Consider the following 25,639-nt stretch of genomic DNA (forward strand, 5'->3'; position numbering starts at 1 on the left):
TATGCCATAAAACATGATTAATCGAAGAAGAAAAATTTGATGATCCAAACTTCCTTTTACCGCATTGTCTATATCAAGCAATTTGTGGTGAAACCAAAAAGAAAAAATGTACTAATATTAACAAAAAGCTAAAAAAATATAAAAATAGAGTTAATGTTTTAATTTTGGAGGAAAATATTACTATAACTTACAGTAAAAAATGTTCGTGATGTAATCACTGTACCATCGAATAATGAAAAACCAGATGTTTTTTCCAACATCAAATTGGTTACTGAATCCAACTAGAATGGGAAGAAAAAATTTGTAAAAAAAATAATGAAATTGATTGATTCGTTTTGGAAATTATACCTTATAAAAATTTCTATCTGTCAAAACACTCTTTGCTTTCATCGAATAAAGACATTTTTTATTCAATTTTAAAAATTCACGATTAAAATGTACAATTTTTGAACAATTAAATATCAAAATTGCCAACAAACCAATATGTGCAAAATATATTAACGTATAGATTAAAAGAAATTCAATACTTAAATTGACTAGAAAAATTAAACAAGTTAAATAGGTAATTAACAGGTCAAAACCAATAAACAATATATTTAGATAACGTTTTAATTGTTGATCACATGTTGCAATTTCTTTTTGTATCCATATAAAATCTTGATTCAATTGTATTAATCGTAATCTCATCCATTGTATTTTTCTATTCTGTTTTAAATTATTATATAGACGATTTTGAAATTGATACATTTCTTGTTGTAATGATTTTTGTTTTAATATTAAATAATATTGTACAATAACAATTATTGTTGGAAATTGATATGTACTTGAACAAATATACCATATACAACAATGAAATACAAATGCCCAGAATATTGTCAAATAAATAGATATTTTCCATGCTGAATGTTTAATAATCATTGACAGCATTAATAATGGACCAATAGTTGCAATCGATATTACTAAACATCTTTCTATTGATAATAATCGATTACGAAACAAACGAAATTGATTTGATTCAATTGTCGATTCAAGTCGACCATCATTATCATGATGATCATCATTCAAATTCATAAGATATAAAAATCTATATCTTTCGATTCGTGTTGAAATTCCATAAAACATTTGAAAAAATTGCATTGTTGACCAAATAACATTCAATGTTAATACATATCTTGGACCACTTTTTGGTATAAATTGTGGTAATATTTGAAAAAATTTATATTGTTTCAATATTTCCAATTGTAAAACAAATGGTAATGCACCAATAACAAATATAATATTAAACATACCCGGTATGATTACATTTATAAATGATCGTGGAATTATATTATTTGTTTCTGTTGTTGTTGTTTTTTTCCTGGTCGTTGTTTCAATATCCAATCGATCATAATCAATGTTTTTCATCAAACGAGCATTTTTTTGTCGTATAAAATCATTATAATAAAATAATTGATTAATATGATTATGAATACGACGATAATAAATGGAATTATGCATCCATTTTTGCCATAATCTTGTCTCTAAATCTAATAAATTCATTGTTTGAATTTTTTTTGTCAAGTTTAGTCTGAATATTCACAGAATGAACTACTTATGGAATGATTGTCAAATTCATAATGAAAAACAGAATTGTTTTCAATTTGATTTCGATTCGATTTTTCCCCTGAAAAAAGAAATTCAAAATGAGTTTCGGAACAAAAAAACATTTGGAAAAATTCTCAAAATTTTCATTATTTATTTATTGATCATAATGAGTTTCAAAATAAAAATTCAAATTTCAAAATTCACTAAAAATTGCCTAAAAATAATTGTTATTTTATTCAAAATTATTATTGATTATGAATTGAGAAATTTTTGTGTTTTCATCGTTAAATTTTCAACCATTTCCAAGACAATGTTCAAGAAATATTTGTCGATATCAAAAAGAAAAAAGTGCTCATATTGACGAAAACCTTTTGGTAATAATAATGAAAAAATAAGAAATTTTAACGACATAATCAATATTATTATTATTATCATCATTATAAAAAATACCGTTATAAATGTATGCGATGTTATTGTTACGCCATTTACTAATAAAAAACCGGATGGTTTGCTCAATAATATATCATTTTTTGTTTTTCGGTATTCATTGCAATAAGTTTTATGGAAATTGTTTTTGTTTTATGGTTAAAGTTTTCATTGATTATTATTTCATTATTAAAAATAATATTGTACTCATATTATAGAATACAGTTGTAAATGTATTCTGTGTAATAGCTACATTATTGGTTAATGTTAAACCAAATGGTATTTTCATCGATATTTCATTGATTGATATATACTTTAAAAAAGAAAAGAAAATTAAATTGAAATTATCAATTATCAAATTGAAATATTTACCTTGTAAAAATTTTTAACATTTATTAAACCTTTTGAATATGAATTAATAAGAAATTGTTGATTGAATCGATAAAATTGTCGATTTCTTTTAACAATTTTTGATGAACTATAAATCATTGATAATAATGTACACCAATGACCGGAATAAACAATTATAAATAACAAACGATATAATGGAAACATTTCAGCGAAAAAAATCAAAAATGTTAGATATGTAATTAGATTTGTTAAACAAATCAATAAAATTGTTGTTATACGTTTAGTTTGATTATTTATATCATCAATTTCTTTCATTATATATGAATGCATACCATTCAAATGAATAAAATATTTTGTTATACGATATTCATATTGTTGTTGATTGAATCTAGTTGATAATTGTATTAATTGATTTAAACGTTCAATTCTTTTTTGTAGGGATTTTTGTTTCAATCGAATATAATATGATATCGAAATAAATATTGATGGAAATTGATATAATGCTGAACAAATATAATATGACCAACTAGCATAGATAAATATCCATATAATTAACCAAAAAATTGATCTTTGCCAAAGTGAATTTAATGTAATTTGTATTGCCATTACTGTATAACCAACAGCAGCAATCAAATGACTTATTACTTTCAGACCGAAAAACATACGTTTTTCAAATGATTTTAATTGTTGTCTTTGTTTAATATTCAATATTAATCGATCTGTTGAATGTTGTTGATGTTTATGATTATGATGACGTTTATTTATATCATTTTTCAATGTTTCGGTTAATGTTGATGGATCAAGATTAAGTATCTTAAGAAAGATAAAATCACATAAATTTGTACCAAATCCATAAAACATTTGCAGCATATGTATCAATGACCATATAACTGATACTGTTAATGTATATAATTGTCCATGTTTAGGTGCAAATTCTGCTATCAACCAAAATGAATATTGTTGACACCAATTCGGATCCAATATATAAAGAAATAATGTTAAACCAACAAATGTTGTTACCAAACCGGGTATTTTAACATGATAAAATGGACGTCCAATTGGTTGATCGAAAATTTTTGGTATTACATAATTGTTATCTTCGATCAGATGAAAATCTGGCCATTTTTGTAATATAATACGATTATAATGAAATAATGGAAATATATGTTCATGAAATTTTTCAAAATATTCTTTCTTTGACATTTTAGTATGTGTTTGGTTTGTTTTCTGAATGAATATAGTGAGTGAATGAGTGAAGAAAAAAAATTTTTTTTAAAGAAATGAATTCTCATAAAAATATCATTATCAACAACAATCATGATGGTATTCTTCTTTGCATTAATTTTATTCCTGTGAAAATTCACATTCGTCACATATATTTATTTTTTTTGGAAGAAAAAAAACTGTAGTTACTGAGAATATATGAAAAAATAACTAAGATTCACACATATGATCAATATAAGTCATTTCTTTCAAATATATATGGACCAGCCAGAGAAGAAAAAAAATATAACGATAACCAAAAGAAAATCAAACATAATAAAATAATACAATATGATTCACATAAAACAAGCGACAGAACAACAAAACTATGTTGACTTGAATCTGCTTTTATATTTGATGGCATACCAGTTGACAATCATCAAATACCCTGTAGAGGTCGATATATGGTTTTGGGTAATTGTAAAACAATAAAACTTTCAATGAAAAATTCCTAGGAAAATTTCATTTTTCAATTGTGAATAAAATTGATTTCTGATTTTGTATTTTGTCGATTGTTTTATGTATTCTATGCACACACATACATTAATCTGGTAAATTTCCTGAAAAAGAATCAATGATTCAATCAAATGAATTCATTGATTCAGGTTTTTGTTTTACGAGGCCACGAGCTTCGCTTCTGACTATATGATAGGTTCGATAAGTAATTGAATTGTGGGTGTTTCAAGAATATAATAATCCATTTATGGAATTCAAAATGGCATGCTGTCATGTTATGATGAACAAACATGAGATTAACACAGAAAAAAAACTTATATTGGATACCTAAATAGAAATGAAATGAAATTTTTGAGAAAAATCCATAATAATAATAATATACTTGAAATGTATCATTTTTTTAAAATCATCATATTTATGTATTATTTTCACGTTTGGATACATTCTTCTTCTTTTGATTCATCCAATATTAAATGTTTCAATTCAATTCAAAATGGAAAAAGTATTTTTTGCTTTGTTTTGCTTTTTTGCTATACATTTTTTTTCTCAATGTTATTAGATTGATGTGCGTGTTTTGTTTCGTGTTTTGTTTTGTTTTTTTGGTTTATGTGGTAAATTTCCGTTACAATGAATCCAAATAAACAATGAATGTGTGCATGTGTTTTTTTTCATTGATATTTTTTTTTGTTTGTTCGGGATGTCAATTACCGATTCGTTACATTTCATTTCATTATCATCATCATCATCATCATAAACATCAATCGAATGTAAACATGCAAACATAAAAATAAATTTGGACAAACAAATTTACTTTTTTTTTCTATGTTCGTTTGTTTGTTTGTTTGCTTATCATACATTTGTCCATAGCAAATTGCTATTATTATCAAATGTTAAAGCGAAACAACAACAGCAGCAAAAATATCAATTTTGGGTCTCTCTCCCTACATTTACACACACACACACACAGGCACACACTTGACTTTCATCACAGGATGTGTGATGTATTGAAAGTAGCCAAAAAAAAACGAAAAAATATAAACATTTTTTTTGGAATGATCCAAAATAGAAACTAACAAAACAAGTAGACGAAAAAATGTGAAGGTAATGTTTGTTCTATATGCGAGTATTGTTTTCAATTATTAATCATATCAAAAACCAAAACCAGAAACCAAAATGATACCAATAATTTGGTCATTCTATTTCTTTCATCTTTTCTTTTTGGTTTGTCATATTCATATTATCATTGAAAATGTGAGAAAATTTTGAAAATATGTCTGTGTATAGTCAAATGTATGTTATTATTTGGTTATTCAAATATTCTGTAGATGTTCAATCAGTCCATCATCATCATCATTAATAAATTCAATAAGCATTAATCTTTAATTTAAACTTGGAACAAAAAGAATCTTTTCTCATATTTCCTATTTATTAGATACATTTCATTTTACCATCATTTAGTTCGATCCAAATTAGTTGTAATAAACAACCCTTGATGATAATAATTTTAGTAAATTTATTAGTGATAGTTTGATTTTGGTCCAGTTTTTCATTTCTTTTATTCATCTCTAAAATACTGTAAATGAATCGAAATACAATGTATAAAAGTCCCATGTGTGTGTGTGTGTAATATGGTCGGTTTTTTTTCGTTTTTGTTGCTGTTGTGACCCGAGGAATCGGTATCACACAGCAAAACAGCCAACTTTTGCACGTATCCGAAAATGAATGCTGGCTTTGCAATTTTTTTTCAATTGAATTTTCTCTTTACACAATTGCGCCAACCGAAAATTCTGGCTTTTTTTCTCTTTTCATTGTTTAATTTATTTTTAAGATGGTTGCTGATTATACCGGTCGCATTTGCATAAAGTGGATAAAGGCTCATAATGGTTGCTTCGGTAATGATTTAGCTGATTTTTACGCCAAGCAAGCTACTCTTTTGATGGATGTTTCTTTCGATCTTCTTCCTCTGTCTTTCGCGCATCGTAATTTAAAATCCTTAATGATTAACAATTGGCAACAGAATTGGACTACAACAACTAATGGCTCGTGTACTAAGAAATTTTTTCCTACTATTCAACATCGATTGGATTCTTGTTTGATACCAGGTTTTATCATTACTCAATTTTTAACGAATCATGGAAAATTTAATCAATATCTTTCGCGTTTCCGTATTTCAAATTCCTCCGTTTGCAATTTTTGTTCTTGTCAAGTTCAATCATCACTGCACCTAATTAACAATTGTAATCGTTTTGCATATGAGAGATTTAATTTTTATAATTTGATAAATTCCGATGATTGTACATATTTTTGTAACTCTAATAATTTTGATCATTTTTTGAAATTTGTTTTTTTCATTTATAATAATCTTTGAATTTTGTTATTTTTATTTTTATTTATTTTTTCCCCCCCTATAATTTTATGGAATAGGGGTTTTTTGTTTATTAAATTCAAAATTCAAAAAATTGTTTAATTTGAATTATTGAACATTTATGAATCGTTCGACAATAAACGATTCTACAGAAAAAAAAATTTTTCTCTGGTAACATCTGATGATCATCATCATGATCATCGTGTATTTGAATATATCAAAGTTTTTTTCTTGTTTAATTCATTCTAGGACCCAGAATTCAATGTTGTTCACTTTGTTGTTGTTTTTTCTGCCTAATTTTTTTCCAGGCCCTATGTGTCTATACAATAACCCTATGGGCAATATGATTCGGGTGAAAATTTTCATTTTCAAACGAAAAAAGGCGAAAAATAATAGAAGAGAATATTACATGGCAGATGCCAAATTCTTTCTATTCAATAGTTTAGTGTAGTGTTAAACATTACTAAACCAAAAACACTGAAAAGCATATATATGTTGTTCTCGTTGTTTTTTTGGGTATCTAAATATCTAAATATTCTCATTATTAATTGATAAGTATAGCTGATATATTCCACCATACCAAAAACCATAGTTTATTAGCGGTATATGTGTGTGTGTGTGTGTTTTGTACGCTGGTTTTGTGTGTGTGACGGTTATTTGTGTTTCATTTTCTATTCATCTCTTCTCTATTCTCTCCCTTTTGAAAACATTGAATCCAAACAATGATAATCTCAATAATAATGAAACAACAACGGGCAACATTCATTTATCTTTTCATTCATTCATTTTGTTTTTAGCGAATAATGTTATCAATTCTTTCTTTCTGTTTTTTTTTCTCTCTCTGGTTATCTATTTTCCATACAGTGTCCATTGTTGTTGTTTTTGTCCGAGACGAAAAATTTTCAAGAGCAAACAAAATACACTAATAATTTGTACATGGTATCATCATAATAATAAGATTAACTTTTTTTTTCTCGTTGGAACAACAAATGTTAATGATGAAAAAAAAATTCTCAATGACACACACGCTAGTGTGAAAATAGCCAAAAAACATTATAATAATAATGAAGATAACCCTTTTGTTTCTCTATGTTTACATTGTTCGATTTTATTTATTCATACGGTTCATATTCTGTTCAAATGAATCCAGAATATTCTCCAATCATATCGGTTTTTCTGTTTTATCTTCACATGACACGTGTCTGATTGTTTTTTCATTTTATCTTTTTCGTTTTGTTTGTTTCAATCGTCAATAATGTAGCATAGTTATTGAAAGATATCGAATTTTGATTAATACTTACTTATATCTCGGAAATGTCATTAAGAAGAAACACGCGTTGTGATTGTCAAAAAATAAGCTTTTTTGTTTTGCTTTTTCCAATCATCATTATTTTGTAATAAGCTAAATGATACACGCAATATTAATATTTGAAAAACAAACAAATCTTACTTATTGGGTAAAATATATTTGTTTGACACATGAAGTTTGTCAAGTTTTGAATAATTTCATTTGATCACGAATAAAACAAACAAACAAACTAAAATTATCATTAGTGTCAAAATATTCTGCTTCTAAGAAGAAAAAGAAAAAAACAATTCAATGATTTGGTCATCCAAATTCTCTAGAACTGTTTCATTTTGAATGTAGTCCAATGACCTTTTTCAATGATTTTTTATTTTCAAAACCAAAACCAAAAAAAAAAATATGAATTTTATCACCTTTTTTTTGCTTACAGAATTGCAAAAAAAAACACTGATGATTCATTTTGTATATTGACAGAAATGAACATTTTTTTGAATGAATGAAAATTTGACAGCCACATGTGTTCTGTCATCAAATATTATTAATATCAAAATATGGATATCTTACATAAGGAAAAATAGGGACATATAATTAGCATTTTTCCTATGTAGTTTTCTCCCTCATACACACTTTGTAAATGAAAATGGATAACAAGAATGTCTTATCAATGTCCACACAGTGTTAATAAACATATGGATGATCATCATCAACGAAAAAAACGTCAAGGGCGTCGTCATCTGATTAAGAATCGTTTTTCGTTTTTTGTTTCTCACTCACTCACTCAATCTACTTAGGTGTTAAATTGATGAAATTACAGGATACCGTGGAATAGCAATTTTCGCGTTTTTCACTGCAAATAAATCAATATTGACTAGAAACGTTGATGATGACAGTGTCATTTTTCTCGGAAACTTTCTCTTTGATTATCCAAAATTTGTTTGTTTTCGAAAAGAATCAACGAAATGTTCAATCACTTCATCATCAACTGTGATTGAACATTTCCTCTTATTGCAAATTCATCTGGATTGATAATAAAAATATTTGGAAATTTGGAAAACAGAGGGGGCTTTTTTGTTCTGTTTAGGAACAGGAAACAAAAGCTGACTGGTTGACTGATTGACTGACTGACTGAATGAATGTCTGAATGTTCAATCGTTGTCTTCGTCTTCTTCATTAACATAAATTTAATCAAATGATTTAATCAGATTCAAATCAAGTGACTGACTATATTGTGTATGTATGTTTATGTCATCATCATCATCGTTTTCGATTTTTCCAAACAAAAAAAAAAAAAAAAAAAAATTGTTGATGAAAATTGAATGTCACACTCGATTCAAACACATTCATTTCGTTCGTTTTGTTTGGCAAACGACGAACGAAAAGATTTTTCATTTCCCAATTTGCAATTTTCGTTTTTTCGTTATTTCCTGTCTTTGTTTATTTGTTCATCCGGGAATATTTCATTCCATTCCATTCATGCAAATCAATGAATTGAATGAATGATGGTTCCATGGCACTTTCCTCATCGCCTTGTTTAATAGTTTATTTGTGATTTTTCGTTTTTCGTTTTCTGTTTTGCTATTTGCGATTCGATTGATGATTGATGACAAAAGTCAATATTTTTTTGTTTTACGAGAAAACAAACCAAAAACGAAAATCAAAATTTTCCAGCACATTGAACGCCATCTATGCTCATAATAATAAAACAACGAATTGGATTTTCGATAAATCAAAACGTTCGATTTGAAATTCTTTGTTGTTGCTGTTATTACTCGAAATTCATAATGGTCGTTCCTGAAAATCTAAAATAAATAAAAAGTCAAAAACAGGAACAAAGAAATGAAAAAATATTTACATTTTAACAATGATTCTTCATTCCTGAAACATGTTTCTTGCATTAAGTCGGCCATCAAAACCAAAAACAAACGGAAAAATGATGTTATTGTTGTTCCATTCATAAAATACATTACATTTGTTATCTTTGGTCTTGTTTGGTGGTTAGTTATCATTCGGGAAAAGGAAAAAAAAGAGAAAAAGAAAAAGAATCTGGTAAACAATGAATATCATTACAAACAAACCGGGAACAAACCTTTTTATGCATTTTCATATTGTCGTCGTCGTCGAAAAACGAAAAAGACATTCTGTAACATGATCCAATCTGGGTCCAATTTTTCTTTTGTTTTTTTTTTTGATTTGGGCTTGGTTAACCAAACATGATCCTTTTGTTTTTCTGATTCAATTCTTTCCCGTTATACTTAAATTCTGCTTCAATAATGATGCGGAACCTTCCATTCATTTTTTCATTTTGATTCCATGTCAGAATTGTTCCTTTTCACAATGATGATGATGGATATGTAAAGGTATTTGGCTGCTGCTGCTGTTCTGTATCAACCACATTATGTTACAGACCGCAAGAATTTTTTTCAAGAATTTTGTTTGTTTCCATTGTTGTTCATTGACGGGAACAAAACATAAACAGAAAACAGTAAAAAATTCCATTGAAAAATTCCAAAACAAAACAAAACAAAAAAAAATTGTTCAAATCTAGAGCCGCATCTGTGCTGCCTTTTATTAGTTTTTTGTTTTCATTTTTAGAAATCTACCCAGATCTACTACAAATGAAAATAACAATTTGGTCAGTCGAAAAATGAAATGAAAATATTTTTTCATTTTCATTTTTTTTCAGGCCACAAGAATGTGCCTAGAATTTTTTTTCTCGCAAAATATTATTGATTTTTTTCGGTTGTTGTTGTTGTCGTTCGAGCTTCCAACAACAACAACAATTTTTCAGTTTTTGTTTGGTTCAATAATCTCTAGATATTTATGATGGAACCAACAACAACCAAATAGCCAACAACAACAAAAATGTCCAACACCCATAAGATATTATTATGTTTGGCCAATTCTAAATATCATGTAGCGGATTCTATGTGGAATTTCTATTTTTTTTTTTTTTCATTAAATGTATCAAATGTACATGTATCGAACATAGGGAAAAAAGTAGTGTAAAAAAAGTCAAGAAAGTAAACAATTTTTTCATATCGATACTTTTTTTTCTTCATTTCTTTCGTTTTCATTGTAATCTTATTGTATCCAGTTAATATTATCAAATTGGTTTTGATATCCACCATAATAATATCCATGAAAAAAAGGTTTATTTAATGTTTTGTTTGTTTGTCGTTGCTATCTTTGTTGTTTTTTCCCTTTGGATATCAATAGAATTCCAATATCCATCAAATCTTTGCTTGGTTGTTTTCCCGAAATAAATATTGGAATTTTGTTTTTGTTTTGTAGTTTTATGGTGGACAATATCTGTGTGTTTTTTTTTTTGGAATGTGGAATATGTGAAAACAAATTCTAGTGAAAGTTAATTCTGATTTACTGCTCTGAGATTCTCAGTTGGTCGGTCGATCGATATTATCATTATTATGATGATGATGATGACGATATGCCGCAACTAAAATATCCAAATAGAATGTGTGAAACAAACAAACACTATGAATATTATTTATCCAAAAAACGATCCATAATATTATATTTTTCTTTTATTGGTTTTTTTTCACTGGTTGCAAACATATAATGGTGGTGGTTAATTCTCAAAAGTCTTTTTTTTCACTATGTATCCCACCACCACACACACAAAGCAGAAAAACATTACAATAAATTATATCTTATTAATCATCATCCGTTTTTCTACAATGGCCACATAAATACGCAATGGCTTTAGTTCAAAATGGTTGAATTTCGAAATTCTTCAAGAATAAATTTGAATTTTTTTCCATTTGCACCATTATTATCATCATTTTGATTGACGATCATTTTGATGATATTTTTTCTCCCCCCATTATCAGTTCAAATGGATTTTTTTTTTTGAAATTACTTTTTTTCCCTTACTATAGTCTCGATTCTGAAGAAATCCATGATTATGATGATGATCCACAAATCAACGACTCTCGACAGTTATGATTATGATGATTATGATGATGAGTTTTGTTGATGAATTTGTTTGCATATTTTGATTGAATATTATGACAGTTTTTTCTTCATCATCATCATGAATATATTTACTTTTTCGCTTGATCGAAAAAAAATGATTTCAATTTTTTTTTCCATCCGAAACTTTATCTTTAATCTAAATTCATATCAGCAGAATTCTGAATAGAAAAAAAACGGAGAGACCATCATCATCATCATCATCATCGATCGATTGGATATGAAATGACGAAAAAGAAAATTGCAAATGCAAACAATCTTTTTTTGTTGTTGTTGTTGTTTTTCGTTGCTGCTGGAAAACTTTGAACACTTTTTTTTCTGATGGAAAAATTCATTGGAAAAAAAAAGAATCTTGAGAGAGAGAGAGAGAGAGAGAGAGAGAGAGAGAGAGAGAGAGAGAGAACGAGAATATTAAGAGCCGTATTTTTCCACTTGAAAAATTCAAAAAACGAAATTTTCGCTCATAAGTAAACATGGCAAACATTGAAATAAAATAAAATGCTTGGTTGGTTGGTTGGTTGACTTGGTTATAGCTTGATGTTGGTTTTTTAGCTTCAAGAAATTTATCTTTAAAGAATTTTGCTCTTTTGATTGCCAAAATGATATGAATTTCGATATTTACTTTTGATGTTTTTTTTTTCTCGTTGATTCAATTCACTTTCACTTTCACTTTCAATAATATTGAAAGTGAATTGGTTGGAAAATCATTTCAATTTCAATTTCCATTTTCTTCAATTCACTTTTTCATTTGACATTAATTTAATGAATGAAAAGAAAAAAAATTCAAATCATCAAAAATGATTCGGATTTTGATCACTAGTTGGCAGCAGCAGCAGTTTGACAATTTTTTTTCAAATGAACAATTATTTTTCAATCTTTTTTTAGAAAAATTCACTTTGAAAGAATGAAAATTTAATTGATTTTTCTTTTGCCTTTCATCATCATCATCATTGAATTCTTTTTCAAAAGAAAAATACTCAAAGGATTAAAAAAAGACTTTATGTCGATTTTTTCACAAATACAGAATTTTTTCCTTTTCTTTTTTCTTTATGCCATAAATTCACACACACACACACTTATATTCTTAAACTTTTGGGGATTTTTTTTCCATTGTAATTGAGAATGAATGGCTAAAATCAATTGACTGAATGAATGAATGAATGAATGAAAGATTCTGTTTAGGCCAGCCAATAATTTTTTTTATTAAATTTTTTTTCCAATTCAATTGACGCAAATGTTTTTGCAGAATTCCGTTTTTTTTGCGAGAGGAAATTAAGAATTTCAAAAGATTCTTGATGCAAAATGAAAATTTTAATTCTCAACAAACAATGCAAAAAAACACTAAACTTATTCAAAAAAAAAACCTGTATAAGTAGATGCTAGTAGACAGGTCCATAAATCTTTGCGGCCGATTCTTTTTCACCCATGAAAAAAAAAACAAAGAATTTTTCACAAATTTTTAGTCTATTTACACACAATTGAAAACTTTCAAGGTTTTTTTCGCTTTTTCCCACTATTTTGACTACAGACAGAGGTGTTTGTTGGTGCATTCTGATATTGATTTTCACACCGTGTCTAATGTGATTCATTTTCCATACAAATAATAAAAAAGTTATTTTTTTTGAACAAGAAAGTGGTTGTACAACAAAGAATTTCACACGTACATATTATCAAACGAAAGAAACAGAAAGCAAAAAACAGTTTGAACAGTTTTTTCATTCCCAGAAACTTTACCAAACCAAATTTTTAGAAAAAAAAATTTGAATTGAATTCTGCCTAAATCAATTATGATGATGATAACTTATGGGAAAAAACAAGAAAAGAAAAACAAGAAAAAGCAAACACAATGTTTTTTCCGAAAACATTTTTTTTTTCGTAATCCTTTTCGGTTTCATTATCAGCAAAAAAGAAAAAAAAATGTCAGTATTTGATTTCTTGTTTTTTTTTCTTCTTTGCACTCTGTCTTCACGTCAACAACAACAACAACGACGACGACAAGAATCTTGATTCTTTTCCATTATTAAATTCACCAGAAAAAAATATCACTTTGGTAGATTTGATGATGACGTGATTCTTCATTTCTTTATTCTTGATTTTCTTTCTTTATCCACCACCAACACCACCACTATTCTTACATGTTGATGATGATGATAAAGATGTTTCGTATGATGACAATGATAATGTTAATGTTGTTGTCGTTGTTGTTGTTGTTGTTGAATGTTGGCAGCAGCGGCCAACAATTTATGGATGACACATTAATTTATGTCAAAGAATTATTCTTTATTCTTTTTTGTTATCATCATTTTTTTTTCTCATGAATGAAAATTCCTAAACGGATGCGTTTTTCATTCTGTCGATTTTTTTGCATTGTAGCTGAAATACTTTGTTGGATGTGTCTGACTACAAACGCTAATTGTGTGTGTCACGATTATTTCCTTTCTTTTCTTTTTATCAAGCACTAAAGATTCTTGATTCCTTGATTCTTTGAATGAATGAATGAAAAGATAACAACGACAACGACGACAAAAAATGAATGGATTCTTTCACGATATATATCTATTAACAAAACAATAATAATGATAATGATAATGAATGAATGATTAGAATTTTTTTTTATTTATAATTATCATTATTATCAACATCATCGTTTATAAATACCGATGATTCTGATTCTGATTCTGATTCTGGTTCATTATTTCATTATATTCTTGCTTTTGTTAAGACATTTTTCCTTAGACATTTCATTTCATTTAGATCGATTTAATTCATTGTCTCAGAAAAAAAATAAGATTTTTCAAGATGAGTTTCGTGTTAGACAATCATCATCATCATCTTACTGGAGAAAAACTTCATTATAATTTTTTTATTTTTCTTCTTTTGGGACTATAAACGATTTTCTCTCCTAACAACGACAACAACAACAAACTTATCAAAAACATTCATAAAGAATTCGTTGAGAATTCTCTTTTCCATTATTCATTACGGAAATGATGGGGAAAAAAACACTTTTTTTTATCATCATTTTCCCCTTGTATTGTTACATAATAATCAATGCAGATGATGTTTCTTTCTTTTCTTTTTTTTTTTTTTTTTACACAATTTTGAATTTTCAATCCTTTTGTTACTTTTTTTGAAATTCTGTGAATGTGAAAGAATGAAAATCACCATATTACAATAAGATTTCTTTTCATTTTCATTTTCAGTTTCGTGTTTTGTCCGAATATAGAACAAAAAACAATTCATCTTTGTTGAAACCTTGAAACAGGAAAAAAAAAGTTTTTTGAAAAGTTTTTTTGCTTTGTTTCTTTCTTCTTTTCGGAAAGTTTTTCATATATTTTAATTTAGATTTAAGAATTTCTCAAAAGTTTTTCCGCCACCACCAACCATTCAACTAATTAACAAAATGAAAAAAAAGTAATTTTTTTTGATAAACTTTTTTTTCAGAAAATTTCTTTTTTTCCTTGGAAAATTTTTCAAGTCTCAGAAACTTTTCTTGCCAGAAAATCAGGGAAAAAATTTGAAAAAAAAACTTTTTTTTTGTTTTGTTTTGTTTTCATTTAATCCAATTCAGAAAAAACTAGCTAAATGAATAAAATATTCAAGTCAATGTTTAGAGTTCATTAATTTTAATTATAATGATCATCAATGTTTACGAAGTTTACACATTGTATGTAATAAAAAAAATTTTGGAAAGTTTTTCTGAGAGAAAGAGAAAAATGAAATATTTGTTGATGACAAAATATAACTGGAAAAATTTTGTCAACAACAACACAAAGCTTGATGATGAATAAGAATGAATGAATGAATCATTCAAAATGATTTTTGGTTTGTCTGATTTAAATATACGCTAAATATATCTTTATCTGAATCAGCAAATCTGTATTTAGGTATCATGTTTTTTTTTTGATGATGTTGTTAGTCGTTTCTTTTCATTTTTCGATTCTTCAGAATTCACATTCTCACATTGCTGTTATTGAGAAATTTCATTTGGTTGGAAAATGCTTTTCATAATGAATTTTCAATTTGTTTTTGTTTTATTCGCTCGAAACAATCAAGATAAAGATAAAATTAACTTATAAATTTTCTATCAAATTCAAACTACAGTGTGTTGGAGATAATTGTTTTTTAATTATATTTGGCTTCTAGTTTTTCGTTTTTCAGTATCAATTTCTTCGGATCTTTGATGCTTTTGGGGAGAAAAACAGCGATAGATCGATTTTTTTTCTGGTTGTTGTCTGGGCGTTTTACGATTTTGACACAATCAAAGATTAATAGCCAAATAATTTTCCTAAAAGGAATATCATTAATATCATCATCATATCAATTGAGCTTATGATAATCATCGTCGTGGTAAATAATTCTGTCTTTTTTCGTTCTGTTTTTAATCGGTCAGATACCACCTGCACTGTTTGAATATTTAGATATTGAAGATTTCCTTTCTATTGATTTTCATCGATTGACTGGAGAAAAAAATATAGGAAATTCTCAAGCCACAATTTTTACCAAGAATTTGTCCTTAATGTGAGAATATATTCTTGGTTATTGAATTTTTTTCTTTTCAACTTTCACTTTATTTTCATTTGCACATCCATTAATCATATTTTCAAGTTATTTTTTTTTTGGCTTTATTGAAATTATGATAAAATTGAAACCGAAAAAAAGAAGAAATCGTCGATTGATTTTTCACTTTGTCATCGTCGTCGTCGTACATCTTTACCCCCATTGTGTTAATGATCATTATATAATGATGATAATCAAAAAGCAAATATGCGACAGAGATTATTACCACCGTTTTCAATCTTACTGCCATATTTTCTTCATTTTTTACGTGATAAATTATCTATTTTCTCTCTCTCTCACTGATGTGATACAATCATCATCAGTGACAACTTCTAGTTTGGATAGAAAATTCTTGTTGAAAACAACAACAACAACAACGAAATTCTCTATCATCATAAACATCATCATCATCGTTGTCGTCGTATTTGTTGTTTGTTCAATTAATCTCTCTCTCGCTATTCTTTACATTCATTCATCCATACATCATTTCAATGAATGAATTATTTCTATTGTTCTCTATGGCAAAGAATCTCTCTATCTCTATGGCAAAGAAAAAAAATGAAAATCCAGATTCCAGAATCCAGTAGAAAAAAAAATTTAAAATTAATTAATCGAGCTAAACTTTTTTCTCTATGTTTCTAATAATCTTGGCCTACACAGAGAGAAATAATTTGCGTAACGTCACTCGTGGACTGTACATTATAGTATTGTAAATATTTTTTTTATCAACAGATGACGCTGACTTCAAAAATTGCACAAAATTTTTTGCAATTTTTTCAAAAAAAAAATTTTCATGAAAAAAATTTTTTTCGGGTTCTTTTTTTCTGCTCCTTTTTTCCGCTTTGTTTTTTCGCTTTGTTTTTTTGATTCTTCGCCTATTCCCTTATTCTTATTTAGCTTATTTTTTTACTTTTTTGGCTTTTCCTTTAAAGTAATTATTATATTCAAATGAAACCTGTTTTGAAAATGTCCATATAAAAAAGCGCTGCCAAGTGGATTCGAACCAGCGACCAATTGATTTTTCGTTATTAGCTTGATTACGTCATTAACCAACCCAATTTTTAATCCGGCTTTAGTCCGACCGATATGCGTTCAACCTAAATTCTTTATTATTTTCTTATTGATAATATTGTTCACTTATCACCCAAATCATAAATAACCAAAAATAATGGTCAAAAAATCCAAATTCACTTGCTCAACAATAATCAGGAACGAACGATAACTTAACAAACATGAATAGAATCTTCATATAATTCAATTTAGAAAATTTTTCAGTCCGACTTTAATTTTGAAAAAATTTTCTAAGTCCGACTTCGACTTAGAAAAATTTTCAAAGTCCGACTTTAATTTTGAAAAAATTTTCTAAGTCCGACTTCGACTTAGAAAAATTTTCAAAGTTCGACTTCGACTTAAGGGAATTTTTCAAATTCAGCTTTCGACTTGAGGGAATTTTTTAAAAAATTCGGCTTTCGACTTGGAAAAATTTTCTAAGTTCGACTTTAATTTTGAAAAATTTTCTAAGTCCGACTTCGACTTTGAAAAATTTTAAAGTTCGGCTTCGACTTAAGGGAATTTTTCAAAATTCGGCTTTCGACTTAGAAAATTTTTCGAAGTTCGACTTCGAAAAATTTTTAAAGTCCGATTTTAACATTGAAAATTTTTTAAAGTTCGACTTCGATTGAAAATTTTTAAGATTTCGGCTTCGACTTAAGGGAATTTTTCAAAATTCGACTTTAATTTTTTAAATTTCAATGATTTTTTTCACGTGATCTCGGTATTTTGAAAATTGTGTCATGTGATCGCGCTATTTCGACAAAAATAGTCAAAAAAAGTTAAAAAAGCCTAAATTATTTCTCTCTGTGTAGCAAAAAATTTTTTTGAGTGAATAAAAATTGCAAAACTTTCTTTTACTGAACTTTCTGTTTGCAAGCAAGCAAATAAATCAACAACAACAACAACAACAACATTATCGAAAGCAATTTTTTTTTGCTTGCTTCTTCGAAATTAGTGGATGAAAAGAAAGAAAGAAATTCCAAGTTAAAAGGGGTAAAATTCTGGTCTACAACCCAGTCTCTTCTTCTTCTTTGAAGGATAAACATCCAAGCTCGAACCCAAATTGATGATGATGATGATGAAATTATCAATAGGCAACATCTGTTCTATCAAAACAAAAACGAAAACAAAAAATGCTTGGCACGATGTGAATCGATTTCCCCAATGATTTTTTTTTTTTTCGTTCTTTAAAAATTTTCCTGTTTTTCAATATATACTCTGTTTGTTTGTTTGTTGAAAATTTTCAAAAAAAATTTGGCGCCCTGGTTTTTTTTTTTTGTTTGGGATCCATTCATTTTTAGGTTCATCATCATCATCATTTGTTACCCAAGGGTAAATTTCATTTTTTTTTCTCCTGTTCACTGCTGCTTCTATCATCATCATCATCATAATCAGTGTCGATCCTATACAAATCTTCTGCTTGCTTTTGTATACAAAATGGGTCGTTTGTTTGTTTATTTGTTCAATGTTGTTGTTGTTGTTGTTTTTTCTCTCTCTCGTTATCGATATGGATGGATGATTTGATGATGATGATGATGATGATGGTATAAATGGGTTAAAATAGATTCTGGTTGAATGAATGGATGGATGCTAAACTCGGAAAATATATAATGTATGAAGCTTATTAATATTAATTATTGAAATAATTAATAACTCTTTCTTTCCATAACGCATAATAATGATGATGATGATGATAATAATGATGGAAAATTCAGTTTTTCTTTTGTTTGCTTGCTTGCTTGCTTTACTTTCATCAATTCTTTCAGGGTTATTCTATCGTTATGAAACGAAAAAATTTTGTTTTCTTTGTTCTTGCTTTTTCATCTTCTGTTGCCTAATGAAGAAATTTTTTTGAAAAGAAAATAACTGACAGCAACCAATAATGATTGAAAACAAAGAACCAAAAACCAGGAAATTTTCATGTTTTTGTTTGTTGGGTTTTTTTCCGATGAGATTTTCCTCGAATTTCTCTCGAACACCACCATGTTCAATAAGTGAGTGTTGTTGGCCACACCAAAAACAAGATATATTTATTTCGATGAAAGGATCATATGTTTTTAATCTTTTTTTCTGTTAAATAATTTACAGAATTTACCCGAAATAACAACAACAACAAAGAAAAATTCAATTGAATATTGATGATAATGACACACCCGCAATATGTCTAAAAAACAAAAGCAAACAAACAAACAAGGGAAAAGAAAATATTAATTTATCATATCATTTGATCATCATCATCATAGTTGTTGTTTTATTAATAAATGATTGATTTGATACCAGAAAAACCAAAAATAATAGATGATCATCATTATCATTATGGATGTACAGGTGAACTTCTTTCTGTTTTCTGTTTTGTTGTTCTTCTTGTAATTAAAATCAATAATAATATTTTTTGTTTTGAGAAGTTTAATAATGAGGATGATCATCATTTTGATTATGACCTGGGTGCCATGAAATTCAATTCAAAATTACCCATAAAACGTGACATGTTTTTGTTTTTTGTTTGCATCTTTTTTTTTCATTTTCTCAATTCATTTGAATCCACCTGGGTTTTTTTCAATTTTACTTTTTCAATTTCTTGAATACTTTTTTTTCAAGTTATTTGCGTAGGTTTTTCATTTTGTTTCATCAAGTGGAAAAAACTAACTCAACAAACAAACAAAAAAAAGTTTGGATAGGAAAAAAGTATTAGATGTTTTTTTTTTGTTTTTGAAAATATGAAATTCATTTATAATGTCGACTTTGATGGATAGATGGCGTTGGTTTTATTTTTGAAAATTTTTATATAACTTTTGAAAATTTTGAAAAAAAATCGACTGAATCAAAACACCTAAGTGACATGTTGTAACTATAAAAAAAGAACAACATTTTTCACAAAAAAAATTTCGTGCCTGAATCCAAATGATCAATGAACAAAGAAATTCTATGAGAAATTCGTGAATTGAAACATTTTTCATTTTTTTTGGCATGTTTTGTAACCCATCTCTTAATCAATAACATTACATTTTTTTTTTATATGTTTTTTGGGACACTATTTCTATTTCTACATTTCTATATTTCCATTTACAATTCATTTCAAATGATAATGTCGATTAATTATAGTCAAAGAGAACGCCAACAACATTAAATGAATGATTTTTGAAACATGATTAAACAAAACAAAAAAACGGAAAAAAACCCTGAATGAATTGTAATGAACCAAAATTTTTTCATATATTCTGTTCATTACATTTCGATTTTATTTTCTCTCTCCAAATTCAAGCACTCATTTAGATAATTTTATTACCATTGTTTTCAAATTCTTTTATTCTCCATTCACCAAACCAGAGAAAAAAAAAACAAAATCATCAATTCTCTCTGTCTATCTCTGTGTGTGTGTGTGAATGAATGGATATTTAATTCCTGAAAAAAAATGATGATGATGATCATTCACATTGAAAATGATTATTCTATGAGAGCACCAGCGAGAGATAGCCGGCTTGATAAATGTATTATCAAAAAACAGCCAAAAAAAAGTATGCAATTCATTCATTCAGCCATTGTTGTTGTTGTTAAAGAATCAACCAAAGATAGATGATTTGGGTTAAAAAAAATGAATATAGATAGAAATGAAATGAATGGTGTATCTATACTAATATTTAAATCATAAATCATTTATATACACACACAATTCGCTTATATTCTCAACAACAACAACAACAACAAAAAAGCATATTTTTTTCTGTTGTTGAAGATGGATTCTATTGTGTGTACAAACAACATTCATACATACATAAAACAAACGGTAAAGCAATGGCAAAAAAAAAAAAAAACAAACGAAATTGTTCCAGAATTGTCTCTCTGTGTCTGTGTGTGCGGTATTAATCACTTGCGATTATTCTGTTTCTCTCTCCCACTATTCTTTTTTTCTTTTTTTATTCTGTGATGGGTTTCGTGGTTTGGTGGATCCAATGATTCTTTTTTATTGTTTGTTTCGTTTTTATTTGGTCGTCTGATAAAAAAAAACAGACACACAGAGAGAATAAATGATTCGAAACGAATAAAAGTTAAACTTTGTTGTTGTTTTTTTGATTGTTGTTGTTGTTTCTTTTTGTTCCCTGGTTGTTAACCCTTTTTTTTAGTTGTTTTTTTTTGTATTCTTTTTGGCTTTTCAAATGAATGAATGAATGAACGAACAATGAGCGACCAAATTGATCATGATAATCAAATATAGATTAGGATTTCAAAATCTCCAGATCACTGAGATTTGAGATAACAAAACAAACAATGTTATTTACTCATTATAAATAGGTTATAGTTTAGATTTCTCAACGCTTATTTCGGTTCGTTTTGATTTTTGTCCAACAAAAAATTTTCTCTCAGCTTTTTTTCCTATTTACACAATTTGTATTTGTTCTATGAGTGTGTTTGAGTGTTTACACAAAAGGTAATTTTCTTCCCATAAGAATATTAATAGTTGGAAAAAATGGATTAATTTTCTCTCTTTTTTCTCATTGAGTGTGATATATCAACAACAACCAAAACAAAACCAAGTGATAAATGACAATAATATTTCCCAACAAAAGTCAGACATTTGTGAGTTACCAGAGTCCAATGAAATTTTGATGACATTGGAACTTATGACAATGAGTGAGTGAGTGAGTGTGTATTGTGATGACTATGATCAATTTCTTTTGATATGATAGAAAAAAAATTATTCGTTTGTTGTCACATTTGTTGTTCCAGTCCAGTGTTGAATAATAAATAAACTTAGCTAAAACAATGAAATCATAATTAAGGGGAAATGAAAAATTCTGTGTTTACAATGAATGAATGAAAATGAAAATGAAAATGTCAGCACTTTTTCCGTTTCACGATGAAGAAAACTTTTCAAGTCTTGTTCTAGTTGTTGTTGTTGTTGTTGTAGGGTCATAATGATGATTATTTTGATGATTTTCATTATTTGAACCTTGCAATCAACTCTTGTCAAAATGGACTGTAATAACAACAACAACAACAAAATTTGCAAGATCAAAATGATTAGCAATGTTGAAGTGTGTGTTTAGTCTATTTTTTTTTGTCCACATTGTCAAAAAAAATGAATCCAATCAAATAATCATTCAATATTGACAAGTGATCATTATGAAAAAACGAATATTGATCAATTTCAAATTGATCAAATATTGGATCAAATTCAATCAACACCTTTTCGTTCAGAAAAACTCCTTTAAAAAAATTTTTGTTTATTTTTGTTTTTTTGGTTACTTTGATACAATAAGTTAATTTTATTTACTTAGCAAACTAACTTGTAAAATGTAAATATTCCATAAATAGAAAAAAAATCCATAAATTTTTTTCTTCTTTTTTTTTGGCATTAAAGTAATGACACAATCATTATGATGATGATCATGATTCTTGTCATTCATTAACATTATCATCCCAGTCATCAACTGACGATGTAAAGCCATGAATATGATTTAAATAAATAAATAATTTTCATCATTTCCCACCATCCGACAATAAGCCATTAAAAACCATGAGCCTTTAAGAGATTTAAAAAAAAATTTATTCTCCAAAAACATAATGATCAAAAACATTGTGATTGAATTTAATTGAATGAATGGATGGAAAAATGTTGGGCCAAAAATCCCGAATCATAATTTTGAATTGTATGGATTTTATGAGTTTTTTTTCGGCTGTTGTTGTTGTTGTTCTTATTCAATATTTTTTGTTTTGTTTTTCAATACAAAAGTTACAGAGAGAAAACATGTATTTTTGGTCGCGATTGTTTTCCGGATTTTCATTTTTTATTATTTCCAATTTTGCTTATTTGAATTTATACCGGGCTAGATTTTTGTATTTTTCTTCTCTGGTTATATGGAAAATCAAACAAACAAAAGAATCGATGAAATTTTTTTGTTGTTGTTATTTTGAACAACAAAAAAAAACTCATAAAAAACAAAATATGGTTTTGATTTTTTGTTGTTCGTTCGTTTGTTTGGTCTAAATAACTCAAAATTTTCAACAAAAAGAAAAGAAAATGAAAAAAATGAAAATTTTTATGTCTGAAAAATTTCATGTTCGTGTTTTTACACATCTCAGTCGGTGTGGTTGGTTGTTTGGTTTGTGTGTGTGTGTGTGTGTGTGTGTATGGCATGAATCATAATTCATATTCTTTATGCCATCTTTTTGCCCCCAAAATTTTATTATTATTTTACCATAAATGGTGTGTGCATTCTGTTGTTGTTGTTGTTTGAATTTCAATGTTTCAAAGATGCTTGAAAATACAAAAAAAAATAACTTGAAAATTTTTGGGTTGTTTTTTTGGTGGACATTATTGTCATCATCATCTTAGGAATAATCGGGTAATTCATAGTCCACCCACACTGATTTGATATTTGGATTTTTTTGTATAATATTTTTGGACTTTTGTGCATAAACACCACTATCATTGTTTTTTTTAAAGCCAATCAAATATCATAGAGAAGCGAAGGAAAAGTAAAAAATTTTTTTTGGGCGACGATAATATTCAATGGATAATAAAGGGATTTTGAAAAAAAAGTTGTTGATAGCCATTACTCGATCGATATGTTTAGGCGTTTGTTTTTTTTTCTCTATGTTTGTTTAGGATTTTTTGGCCCAGTTTTTTTCAATGGTATAGTCCGGCTAGACCAGTTTGTTTGTTTGTGTTTATCGATAAAATATGAATATTAAAGGGGAAAAATGAGTGAGATGAATTCTTCTATATCGATCGATATTATCCTTTTTTTTCTTAAGCACATAGTTTATTTTTTTATCAAAAACAATTTATCTAGCAAAAAACACCAATAAATAAATTTGAATATCAAGCGACAAAAAACAAAAAACAAAACACAGAAAACTGCGATAACATTCAGAATCGATCTGTTTTAGCTTTTCCTAGCTAAAATCAATCAAGATTTCCAACGATTCCCGAGTCCAGAATATTCATGAAGCTGCAAAAAACAATTCGTTTTTCTTTGTTTCATTGCAATCTAATCTAATATTATACAATAATCATTATTATTGTTTTTGTTTTAATATGATTATAATCATAATTTATATTTATAAATATAAAAAGAGAATTTATCGTTTTCCATTATTACACATATAGCCACATTTATAATTATCATCACGAAATGTTCATAAATTTAGTTATAGAATTTTTTTTTAAATAAAAATAAAAATTATGATTACGGTTATAACCAAGTTAATCACTGGGTGAAAAAACCTTGAAACTACTGTTTAGTTTTTTTGAAAATTTCATTCTTTTTCTGGTTGGTTGGTGGTTGTCATTCATGACTTTTATTATCTGATTTTTAGATTATAATCATGACAGGCTTAAGTTTTTTCTTTTGGTTCTGAAAACTAATATGACAATTCAAATCCAGCTCAGTCTGGAAACTGAGAAACCAAATAAACCAAAAAAACAACGAAAATCCTAACTACATTACATGGCATGTGGTCTGTTTGGGATTCATCATCATCATCATCATTTCAATCAGATGTTTTCAGTAGAAAACGTTTTTAGGATTTTAAAATTTTCTGACTTGAAATTAAATCTAAAACCAACGAAAACCAACCAACCTTCATCATAATCATTAACATTATTACGGCCATCACATATCACCCAAAATTCTTTAAAAATTAAGACACCAACAAATGGCTCCACCATACTGTTCATTTTGGAAATTTACAATTTCCGAAATGAAAAACAAAACAACAAAACAACAACTGCAAAACAGATTTGACTATAGTGTGCGTGCTAGATAATTTATCTATCTTTTTGTTTTTGTTTCGTTAGACTTTTTTCACGTGTATATTCTTTATTCCCTTACCATCATCATTGTCATATATTACAATTTCAGAAACAAAAAACCACATTCATTTAATAATTGCTCAAGTTAATTTATCATTTTGACCTCTAAAAACAACAAAACACAAAACGGGAATGAAATGAAAATAAATCTTCAATCCAACCAACCAACCATCCATACATTCACCGAAGTTTTTATGATTATTTTATGCAGCTGTTTTTTGGTCAATGATAGATACCTTGATGTAGATCAGTTTTCGATGTTCATATTGTTTGTTTGTTTGTTTGATGATCAGCCATCATTCCTTTTATACACCCACCAACCCATATGCACATAAATATCATTTGAAAATTTTTATTATCATTATTTTGGAATGAGATAACCTCACACTCTCTCTCTATGGAACGAATAGAGAAACGAATATAAGTCTGAATAACTGATAACCATAACCATCATCATAATCATCATAAA

The 25,639-nt window shown here is 27.5% G+C and overlaps 3 protein-coding genes across 3 annotated transcripts in view; 1 reads left to right on the forward strand and 2 right to left on the reverse strand.

The window, feature by feature from the left end:
* Window positions 1–25,639, forward strand: part of LOC113789318 (uncharacterized) — a 125,291-nt gene that overhangs the window by 50,603 nt on the left and 49,049 nt on the right. The window lies entirely within an intron of this gene.
* LOC113789315 (uncharacterized) lies at window positions 29–1,652 on the reverse strand. Its single transcript, XM_075824421.1, has 3 exons — window positions 349–1,652; window positions 192–281; window positions 29–128 (listed from the first exon to the last, which is right to left on the reverse strand). The coding sequence occupies exons 1-3, from the start codon at window positions 1,537–1,539 to the stop codon at window positions 69–71; spliced, it is 1,341 nt and encodes a 446-aa protein (XP_075680536.1). The 5' UTR covers window positions 1,540–1,652; the 3' UTR covers window positions 29–68.
* Window positions 1,716–3,597, reverse strand: LOC113789316 (uncharacterized). The gene is made up of 3 exons (XM_075824425.1): window positions 2,383–3,597; window positions 2,035–2,323; window positions 1,716–1,952 (listed from the first exon to the last, which is right to left on the reverse strand). The coding sequence occupies exons 1-2, from the start codon at window positions 3,562–3,564 to the stop codon at window positions 2,189–2,191; spliced, it is 1,317 nt and encodes a 438-aa protein (XP_075680540.1). The 5' UTR covers window positions 3,565–3,597; the 3' UTR covers window positions 1,716–1,952; window positions 2,035–2,188.

This window comes from Dermatophagoides pteronyssinus, unplaced genomic scaffold (genome assembly GCF_027571235.1).
Source record: "Dermatophagoides pteronyssinus isolate colony J.1.1.1.1 unplaced genomic scaffold, Derpt_VIB-CSIC_2022.12 sq0001, whole genome shotgun sequence".
Classification (NCBI taxonomy): Eukaryota; Metazoa; Arthropoda; class Arachnida; order Sarcoptiformes; family Pyroglyphidae; genus Dermatophagoides; species Dermatophagoides pteronyssinus.

Excerpts from the sequence above, each read along its gene's own strand:
- LOC113789315 (XM_075824421.1), bottom strand. The coding sequence starts at position 1,539 with ATGAATTTATTAGATTTAGAGACAAGATTATGGCAAAAATGGATGCAT. Across the intron at positions 282-348 it reads CAGATAGAAATTTTTATAAG|TTGGATTCAGTAACCAATTT; the intron begins GTATAATTTCCA and ends TTCCCATTCTAG. Across the intron at positions 129-191 it reads CATCACGAACATTTTTTACT|CTTTTTGTTAATATTAGTAC; the intron begins GTAAGTTATAGT and ends ATATTTTTTTAG.
- LOC113789316 (XM_075824425.1), bottom strand. The coding sequence starts at position 3,564 with ATGTCAAAGAAAGAATATTTTGAAAAATTTCATGAACATATATTTCCA. Across the intron at positions 2,324-2,382 it reads ATGTTAAAAATTTTTACAAG|TATATATCAATCAATGAAAT; the intron begins GTAAATATTTCA and ends TCTTTTTTAAAG.